This window comes from Borostomias antarcticus (assembly GCF_949987555.1).
Source record: "Borostomias antarcticus genome assembly, contig: scaffold_1100, whole genome shotgun sequence".
In the NCBI taxonomy this organism is placed as follows: Eukaryota; Metazoa; Chordata; class Actinopteri; order Stomiiformes; family Stomiidae; genus Borostomias; species Borostomias antarcticus.
This window is the reverse complement of record NW_028175934.1, coordinates 1-11,010: the sequence shown is the minus strand read 5'-3', so window position 1 is coordinate 11,010 and position 11,010 is coordinate 1. Positions and strand designations below refer to the sequence as shown.

Sequence of the window (11,010 nt, the reverse complement as noted above, 5' to 3'; positions counted from 1 at the left end):
TGTGTGTGTGTGTGTGTGTGTGTGTGTGTGTGTGTGTGGGTGTGGGTGTGTGTTTGTGTGTGTCTGTGTGTGTGTGTGTGTGTGTGTGTGTGTCTGTGTGTGTGTGTGTGTGTGTGTGTGTGTGTGTGTGTGTGGGTGTGGGTGTGTGTTTGTGTGTGTCTGTGTGTGTGTGTGTGTGTGTGTGTGTGTGTGTGTGTGTGTGTGGGTGTGTGTGTGTGTGTGTGGGTGTGGGTGTGTGTGTGTGTGTGTGTGTGTGTGTGTGTGTGTGTGTGTGTGTGTGTGGTCCTGTACCTAGCTCCTTGTACAGGCCCGTGGAGATGCCGGCTAGTAGAGAGAGGGTGATCAGGTCCCCCAGACTGGCGGCGATGGGCGTGGCTACATTGTCAGGGTTGATGCCCACCTTCCTGGACGCGATGATCACACCAATCATGATCAGCCCTGAGGACCACAGGCAGGATAGTCAAACAAACCAATCATGATCAGCCCTGAGGACCACAGGCAGGATAGTCAAACAAACCAATCATGATCAGCCCTGAGGACGACAGGCAGGATAGTCAAACAAACCAATCATGATCAGCCCTGAGGACGACAGGCAGGGACTTCTAGTCAAACAAACCAGCCATCATCTGCCCAGAGCCCAGAGGGAGGCTTCATGAGTTTAGACACACAAATCCTCTTTAAAACTCTAATTAGGAGCTATCAGGATAATCTGGACCGTTGGACCATCCAGCTCTCGCTGCCGTCTGAGAGCGACAGAACATCGTACAGAACATCGTGTCCAACTGCGAGTTTTCGGCTACCGTCGGGAGACGGGCGTCCCCTACGCTCTGTCCCCTACGACCCGTCCCCTACGCTCCGTCCCCCACGCTCTGTCCCCTACGCTCTGTCCCCTACGCTCTGTCCCCTACGACCCGTCCCCTACGCTCTGTCCCCTACGCTCCGTCCCCTACGCTCTGTCCCCTACGCTCTGTCCCCTACGCTCTGTCCCCTACGCTCTGTCCCCTACGCTCCGTCCCCTACGCTCTGTCCCCTACGCTCTGTCCCCTACGCTCCGTCCCCTACGCTCTGTCCCCTACGCTCTGTCCCCTACGCTCTGTCCCCTACGCTCTGTCCCCCACGCTCTGTCCCCTACGCTCCGTCCCCTACGCTCCGTCCCCTACGCTCTGTCCCCTACGCTCTGTCCCCTACGCTCCGTCCCCTACGCTCTGTCCCCTACGCTCCGTCCCCTACGCTCTGTCCCCTACGCTCCGCCCCCTACGCTCCGTCCCCTACGCTCTGTCCCCTACGCTCCGTCCCCTACGCTCTGTCCCCTACGCTCCGTCCCCTACGCTCTGTCCCCTACGCTCTGTCCCCTACGCTCTGTCCCCCTACGCTCCGTCCCCTACGCTCCGTCCCCTACGCTCCGCCCCCTACGCTCCGTCCCCTACGCTCCGTCCCCTACGCTCTGTCCCCCACGCTCTGTTCCCTACGCTCTGTCCCCTACGCTCTGTCCCCTACGCTCTGTCCCCTACGCTCTGTCCCCTACGCTCTGTCCCCTACGCTCTGTTCCCTACGCTCTGTCCCCTACGCTCTGTCCCCTACGCTCTGTCCCCTACGCTCCGCCCCCTACGCTCCGTCCCCTACGCTCTGTCCCCTACGCTCCGTCCCCTAGGCTCCGCCCCCTACGCTCTGTCCCCTACGCTCCGCCCCCTACGCTCCGTCCCCTACGCTCCGCCCCCTACGGTCCGTCCTCTACGCTCCGTCCCCTACGCTCCGTCCCCTACGCTCTGTCCCCTACGCTCCGTCCCCTACGCTCTGCCCCCTACGCTCCGTCCCCTACGCTCCGTCCGTCTCTTACCTAGCAGCAGAGAGGCGATGAAGGCGGTGGCCACGCTGGAGGCGCAGAGCAGCACGGCGTGGCCCAGTTTGAAGTTACCCTCCGGGATCCACCCGAAGATCACGGCGGCGATGGAGGCCAGGAAGCCCACCACCGTGGCCTGGACCTGCGGGGGGGGGGGGGGGGCAGAGGGGCCGACCGTGTCAGTTCTAGCCGCCGTCATCCGGCGCAGGACTGTCAACGCGCTGCTGTGTGAGGGAGGGTGTCCAGCTGGGGTGCTGCTGTGTGAGGGAGGGTGTCCAGCTGGGGTGCTGCTGTGTGAGGGAGGGTGTCCAGCTGAGGTGCTGCTGTGTGAGGGAGGGTGTCCAGCTGAGGTGCTGCTGTGTGAGGGAGGGTGTCCAGCTGTCGGGGGGGGGCTGTGTGAGGGAGGGTGTCCAGCTGGGGTGCCCACCTCGCCTCACGCCAGTGAATGATTGATTTTGCGAGAGTGTACCTTTGTGTACGATATGTGATGTGCAAGTACAGTACGTGCTGGAAATGTGTGTGTGTGTGTGTGTGTGTGTGTGTGTGTGAACCCCAGAGCACACTGACCCTATGTCTGCTGGGTAATGTGTGGGTGGGCGGGGGTCCAAACTCTGAAGGTGGCATCATGGGGGGGGGAGTTCGACTGGCCAGATATTACACAATAGCACAGTGGTCTCTTCCCCACTCATTCACCCATGATGGATCCAGGATCACAGCCTTCCTAGTGTTCTGCGTCTACGTACTTCTAAATGATGTTCTGTGTTCCAGTTCTGTGGCCCACAGGTCGGCGTGTTGTGCGCAGGGTTCTCTAGGGTTCTCTAGGGTTCTGCAGGGTTCAGTCTGGGTACCTGTATGAGGGCCAAGTTTCCCATGATCATCTTCCACATGTCCTTGACGGAGTCCATCTGACCGATGTTGGCCTGAGGACACACACACACGCAGACACACACACACTCACACACACACACACACACACACACACACACACACACGCAGACACACACACACACGCACACAGACACACACGCACACAGACACACACACACACACACACACAAACACAGGGGAGAACGTGAACACCGCATGACCAAAATATAGGACACTGGCCAAAATAACAGCGCACAATCACATGACCACCACACAACCACTCACACACACACACACACACACACACACAAACACATGACCACCACACAATCAACGCACACACACACACACACACACATGAGCACCACACAACCAACACACACACAAACACATGACCACCACACAATCAACGCACACACAACTACTTGAGGATGAACAAATGAAACCGCTGATAGTAGTGTGTGTGTGTGTGTGTGTGTGTGTGTGTGTGTGTGTGTGTGTGTGAGTGTGTGTGTGTGTGTGTGTGTGAGTGTGTGTGTGTGTGTGTGTGTGTGTGTGAGTGTGTGTGTGTGTGTGAGTGTGTGTGTGTGTGAGTGTGTGTGTGTGTGTGTGTGTGTGTGTGTGTGTGTGTGTGTGTGTGTGTGTGTGTGTGAGTGTGTGAGAAGGCCTGCATGTGTGTGGCATCTGCAGGCGCCATTGTCCCTCTGTGCCACTGAAACAACCAAGGGTCAGTTCTCTAGACAAAGGGCCTGTGATCCTCCCCCCCCCCCCCACCCCTCTCAACCCCCCCCACCCTGCGCTCAACCCCCCCACCCTGCGGATCCTCTCAACCCCCCCCCACCCTGCGCTCAACCCCCCCCACCCTGCGCTCAACCCCCCCACCCTGCGGATCCTCTCAACCCCCCCCCACCCTGCGCTCAACCCCCCCCACCCTGCGCTCAACCCCCCCACCCTGCGGCCGACTCCACTTATCTCATCGCTCACACACGCCGTCACACCCTCTTATTTACACACACACACACACACACTCACACTCACACACACACACACACTCACACACACACACACACACACACACACACACTCACACACACACACACACACACACACACACACACACTCACACACACACACACACACACTCACACACACACACACGCACCCTCATGGTCTCCAGTATCAAGTGGCTGAAGCCCACAGAGGACCACTGTGTCATATCCTCTACTTTGTCACAGAGCTGAAACCAGGACGCCGGCATCCTCTCCACCTTCCTCCCTCCCTTCCTCCCTTCCTTCCTCCCTCCCTTCCTCCCTCCCTTCCTCCCTCCCTTCCTCCCTCCCTTCCTCCCTTCCTTCCTCCCTCCCTTCCTCCCTCCCTTCCTTCCTCCCTTCCTCCCTTCCTTGAACTCATCACTGATCTGATACTGCTGTGGATGGTTAGGGTTAGGATTAGTCATCACTGATCTGATACTAATGTGGATGGTTAGGGTTAGGATTAGTCATCACTGATCTGATACTAATGTGGATGAGCTGTAAAAAAACAAAAAACAATCTGGATGGAAGTCTTAGATCGTCACCTCTAAAGATGGAAGAGAAGGTTGAATGTGTTGATGAAGGCTGCCACATCAAATGAATAGGGTTAGGGTCAAATGAATAGGGTTAGGGTCAAAGTCAATATTTGGGGTGTATATAAAAAATCTTGCACATCCATTTTGCACTCTAAATCAATGTCCCTGTGTTTGTGCTGACTAGCTGCTGAGTATCTGAAGATCCATTCACTCATAGCCTGGGAACCAGACAATCTGAGCTCATTCACTCTCTCTCCTCTCTCTCTCTCTCTCTCTCTCTCTCTCTCCCTCTCTCTCTCTCTCTCTCCCTCTCTCTCTCCCCTCTCTCTCTAAATCAAGACCTGGTCACATGACAACAGGCCTGATGAGTCTGACTGCCAGAAGGAGAGAGAGAGAGAGAGAGAGAGAGAGAGAGAGAGAGAGAGAGAGAGATGTGTACAGATAGAGGGAGCAAGAGAGAGAGAGAGAGATGTGTGTAGAGAGAGAGAGACAGAGGGGTGTGAAGAGGTCTGAATAGAGGTGTTGGTATTAAGCCAGTTCAGCCACTGAACCTCTCTTACTGCTGAACACGCTCAGAACTGCTACACCACACACACATGTGACGCTGCGCTAGGGTTAGGGTTACACCACACACACATGTGACGCTGCGCTAGGGTTAGGGTTAGGGTTACACCACACACACATGTGACGCTGCGCTAGGGTTAGGGTTAGGGTTACACCACACACACATGCGACGCTGCGCTAAGCTACTGAACACTCTGCTCCACCCAGGGCCGATTCAGAGAGGAACATGGGGTCCTGTCCTACGTGCCCAGGATCTTCTGTGGGAATGTTGATGCATGCTGTCCTCAGGGACATGTTGATGCATGCTGTCCTCAGGGACATGTTGATGCATGCTGTCCTCAGGGACATGTTGATGCATGCTGTCCTCAGGGACATGTTGATGCATGCTGTCCTCAGGGACAGCTAAAGCTAAATGAGGAGGAGAGTACGTCAACGTTTCCCAAAGTTAATGAATGACATCAACCACATTCAGTCGTTTCGGTCAAAAAGGGTGTGTTTCTTGGAAGACTCCTCCCCCTTTCTTTAGGAAAAAAAAAGGATAAATCTTCCCAACATCTCGTCCCAGCAGACCCCTGACTAGGAGAGAATATATATAACCCCCATATAACCCCTGACCCCTAACTAGGAGAGAATAATATAACCCCCATATAACCCCTGGGATTCATAAAGCACCTACTGCTTCTACCACCGCTAAAAGTACCTCTGGCACAAGAATAAAGCAGGTGAAGTTTCCCAGAGCGTGACTGGGTCATCGAGAGCGAGGTGACCGGTTACAATGACCCTGACTTGGTCAAAGCAACTCCACTGCAAGGTCTGCAGGCCAGTAGAGAATGGTTACCAGCATGTGTGTGTGTGTGTGTGTGTGTGTGTGAGTGCTATGTGTGTGTGTGTGTGTGTGTGTGTCTGTAGATCAGTAGGGGACAGACTGCCACAGTTTGTGATAACAGGGCTCACGGCAGACAGATAAGACATGCATGCACTGGGAATATCAAACACAGGCACACACACACACACACACACACACACACACACACTGAAGGGTTAAAGACATTTGACCCTCAGCCTAGGATGTGTGTGTGTTTAAGTGTGTGTGTGTGTGTGTGCCTAGATAAGGCAGTCTCACCCAGTGGATCAATGTGTGAGTTGATTAGTGCCCCTTGCTAACGTTAGCCAGCCCGCCTCAGGGAGACCCCCTCGGGGGAGAAGGCTGAGCGACGGCAGCACATGGGAATGTCTGCCTCTGATCATTAGGGTTAGGGTTAACCCTATAAACACCCTGGATAATGCCCACAGAGCTGGTTTTACCGTCAAAGCCGTCGCTGGTATGTTATCAGCCTTCATCCACAAAACAAGCTTATCTGGTACGAGTTCGTACTACATACAGTCACTCAGGTTCAATAGCAATGGGGAGGGGGGGGGGGGGAGAGACCCCTTCCACTCAACCCACAGACCCACAGACAATGAGGTCCATTTTCAAGCTGACCGCCCCTGAAAGCTCCTGGTCATGTGAACTGGATTCCCTCTTCGCCTTCCATAGCTTGAGATTAGATGTATTTTTTTTCCATCGTAAGCGCATTAGGAAACGTACAGCGCTCCTCTCAGTCTGGTGATAAGCTGTGTCGCCCACGGTCCTGCCCCAGGGGGCCTCCGGCGCCGGGGGGTGTGGGGGGGTGGGGGGTAGGAGGGGGAGGGGACCGGAGGCGGTAGCAGGTGCGGAGAGAGATGGGCCGCGAGACTGGCGGCGCTGGAAAACAGCTAATCAGCTTCTTTAGTCGTTTCCCAGCGAGTAATGCTCAGAATGTGTGGACCGGTCTGGGCTAGAGCTCAGAATGTGTGGACCGGTCTGAGTAGAGCTCAGAGCCACAGAGCTGTAGAGTCAGCTTAGAGGGAAATGTGTGCTGCTAGCCGGGCGAGGTCAAACACCCTTCGGCCTACAATGGACAATAGTGTTGCCTTCACTAGCTCAGTATGTGGAATTAACCAAGAGACCATTGTAGGCAGAAACGTGTCAACAACAAGCCCAGAAAGGGTCTTTGGTTGAGCTACAAGTGTCAACATGTCTGGTGATACCAGTCACTTAATAACAGATAAGAGATATCTGATATCTGAGACCTCTAGTGTTTCCTCAATCAGGGAGGGGAGAGGAAGGTAAACACACACACACACACACACACACACATACAAACACATACACTCACACTCACACACACACACACACACACACCAGGTAGATCAGGTCTGTGTGTGGAGGACACTGGAATGCTGCTATCCGAAGGTCCGAGTTCACCCATGACCCATTGGGCAATCTGACCTTTGCCCCCAGACACAACCTGTCCAAACACTCAGATCCAACAGAAATTAGGCAACTACTTGTCAATAACAGAAACCAAAGACCTTAATGTCAATCTCAATCTCAAGCCTTAAATCTATCTATCTATCTATCTATCTATCTATCTATCTATCTATCTATCTATCTATCTATCTATCTATCTATCTATCTATCTATCTGTCTGTCTGTCTGTCTGTCTGTCTGTCTGTCTGTCTGTCTGTCTGTCTGTCTGTCTACCTGAAGACCAACTCATAACTGTTTTATCGACTGGTAAAAATCCCCGGCCTCTTTTCATACGGTCCCGTAGAGAAGAGCATCAAATATATACAGAACATCATAATAATAATAACAGAATTCTAGAGCTTTCCTGAAAAACCCACCGGCACTCTGATAAGCGTTTCCATGACAACAGAGACAAAGACTTCCCTCATAGGGGGTGGGTTGGTGCCCCCCCCCTCCACCTGGAGAGCACAGCTGTGGTCACTGCTCTCTCCTCCCTCATCAGCTGTGGTCACTGCTCTCTCCTCCCTGGCCAATCACAGACTCAACTGGGCTCTAAATCAACCGTTCTCATGTCACAGCTACCAATACTGCAGCTCCTCCACATGGTCCTCCAGACTCCTTGAGTTGCACAGAAAGTACGGTGAAATACACACTGTATGATAAAAAATACACACAAACACACACCCACACACACACATATATAGACACACAGACACATACTCACTCACTCACTCACTCACTCACTCACTCACTCAATCACTCGCTCACTCACTCACTCACTCACTCACTCACTCACTCACTCGCTCACTCACTCAATCACTCGCTCACTCAGGCACACACACACACACACACACTTACCGCTGTGGACAGTCTGGAAGCTAGTGTCATCTCCAGGTTCCCCTTCAGGCCCAGCAGAGCCGGGACCAGGATGAAGACCTCCGTCACCTCCGTGAACACCGTCCAGTGCTGCAACACAACCATCACACAAGGTCATTAACACCGCTACACAACCATCACACGACGTCATTAACACCGCTACACAACCATCACACAAGGTCATTAACACCGCTACACAACCATCACACGACGTCATTAACACCGCACACAACCATCACACAACGTCATTAACACCGCTACACAACCATCACACAACGTCATTAACACCACTACACAACCATCACACGACGCCATTAACACCGCTACACAACCATCACACGACGTCATTAACACCGCTACACAACCATCACACAACGTCATTAACACCACTACACAACCATCACACAACGTCATTAACACCACTACACAACCATCACACAACGTCATTAACACCACTACACAACCATCACACAACGTCATTAACACCGCTACACAACCATCACACAACGTCATTAACACCACTACACAACCATCACACGACGCCATTAACACCGCTACACAACCATCACACGACGTCATTAACACCGCTACACAACCATCACACAACGTCATTAACACCACTACACAACCATCACACAACGTCATTAACACCACTACACAACCATCACACAACGTCATTAACACCGCTACACAACCATCACACAACGTCATTAACACCGCTACACAACCATCACACAACGTCATTAACACCACTACACAACCATCACACAAGGTCATTAACACCGCTACACAACCATCACACAACGTCATTAACACCGCTACACAACCATCACACGTCATTAACACCGCTACACAACCATCACACGAGGTCATTAACACCGCTACACAACCATCACACAACGTCATTAACACCACTACACAACCATCACACGTCATTAACACCGCTACACAACCATCACACAACGTCATTAACACCACTACACAACCATCACACAACGTCATTAACACCACTACACAACCATCACACAACGTCATTAACACCACTACACAACCATCACACGACGTCATTAACACCGCTACACAACCATCACACGATGTCATTAACACTGCAACACAACCATCACACGACGTCATTAACACCACTACACAACCATCACACGACGTCATTAACACCGCTACACAACCATCACACGATGTCATTAACACCGCTACACAACCATCACACGACGTCATTAACACTGCAACACAACCATCACACGACGTCATTAACACCGCTACACAACCATCACACGACGTCATTAACACCGCTACACAACCATCACACGACCTCTGCGACCTCAGGCAGATGCACGGGCACCAGGTCGGGAGGGGGGCGTCTGGCTGACCTTGACCTTCCCCAGTTTCATATTGATTCAGCGCTGAAACCAGACCTCCGTCTCATCCCGGTGATATTCTATCCATCAAGACAGTGTGGGTTCTGCTACTGTACCACGATACCGTAGCTCTCTCAGGAGAGACAGTCAGGGTCCAACTCCCTCCACGCGCCATTTATCTCCTCCTCCTCCTCTCTTTCTCCATTTACCTCCTCCTCCTCCTCTCTTTCTCCATTTATCTCCTCCTCCTCCTCTCTTTCTCCATTTATCTTTCCCTGCCCTTCGATAAAGAGCTACGGAAAGCGCTTTGCATCAATCCCGCAGTTTCAAGTGTTTGACGGTGGTCTAAGCGCCATCCATCCGCCCGCCTCTCTCAAACTCAGACGCGGTCGCTCATAACCCTAACCCAGCACAAACCGCCCACCTGAGGGCCCAGTCAGCCAGCAGCAAGGCCGGCGGAATCCCAGGGTTCATTTTAGATGTGCCAGGACAGGAGATGAATGAGTATAAATCACAAACACGCCCGCGCGCACACACACACACACACACACACAGAAATGCAGGAACGCACAAAATAGAACCGGGCAAAGACGATGTGTCTACACAGCGAACAACCGGACGCCCCCCGCGTTTATGAGCCCTCCTCCTCTGGCGGGGCTCCCAGAGCGAACCTTTCAGAGACCCTGAGCTGATGACTGGGTGGTTTCTCCGGCCTCCATTAGCGCCGTGCCGTAGTGGTGGGCGGGGCTGCTGGGGCTGAGGGCGAGGGGGGGCAGAGGACATTGATCCATCCACAGGGAGAGTGCTTATCTTCTAGGACACCGACCCAGCGGCCCCGGCACTTACAGGCCAGTCAGCATGGAACCCAATCAATACACTGAACACTGTAGTCTGACAGGGAGGAGAGGAGAGGAGAGGAGAGGAGAGGAGAGGAGAGGAGAGGAGAGGAGAGGAGAGGAGAGGAGAGGAGGAGAAGAGAGGAAGGGAGAGGAGAGGAGAGGAGAGGAGAGGAGAGGAGAGGAGAGGAGAGGAGAGGAGAGGAGAGGAGAGGAGAGGAGAGGAGGAGAAGAGAGGAAGGGAGAGGAGAGGAGAGGAGAGGAGAGGAGAGGAGAGGAGAGGAGAGGAGAGGAGAGGAGAGGAGAGGAGAGGAGAGGAGGAGAAGAGAGGAAGGGAGAGGGGAGGAGAGGAGAGGAGAGGAGAGGAGAGGAGAGGAGAGGAGAGGAGAGGAGAGGAGAGGAGGGAAGGGCAGAGGAGAGGAGAGGAGAGGAGAGGAGAGGAGGGAAGGGCAGAGGAGAGGAGAGGAGAGGAGAGGAGAGGAGAGGAGAGGAGAGGAGAGGAGAGGAGAGGAGAGGAGGGGAGAGGAGAGGAGAGGAGAGGAGAGGAGAGGAGAGGAGAGGAGAGGAGAGGAGAGAAGGGCAGAGGAGAGAAGGGCAGAGGAGAGAAGGGCAGAGGAGAGGAGAGGAGAGGAGAGGAGAGGAGAGAAGGGCAGAGGAGAGGAGAGGAGAGGAGAGGAGAGGAGAGGAGAGGAGAGGAGAGGAGAGGAGAGGAGAGGAGAGGAGAGGAGAGGAGAGGAGAGGAGGATACCTATTTC

The 11,010-nt window shown here is 53.7% G+C and overlaps 1 protein-coding gene across 1 annotated transcript; it reads right to left on the bottom strand.

Annotated features, from left to right (window-relative positions):
- Window positions 1-291: 291 nt before the first annotated feature.
- On the bottom strand, window positions 292-9,452 carry LOC311329034 (solute carrier family 41 member 1-like; the record flags this gene model as incomplete). The annotated part of the gene is made up of 5 exons (XM_084462924.1): window positions 292-438; window positions 1,838-1,982; window positions 2,689-2,760; window positions 8,029-8,136; window positions 9,432-9,452. Coding segments are annotated over 5 exons (493 nt in total), but the record flags the coding sequence as incomplete, so codon positions are not given.
- Window positions 9,453-11,010: the final 1,558 nt, after the last annotated feature.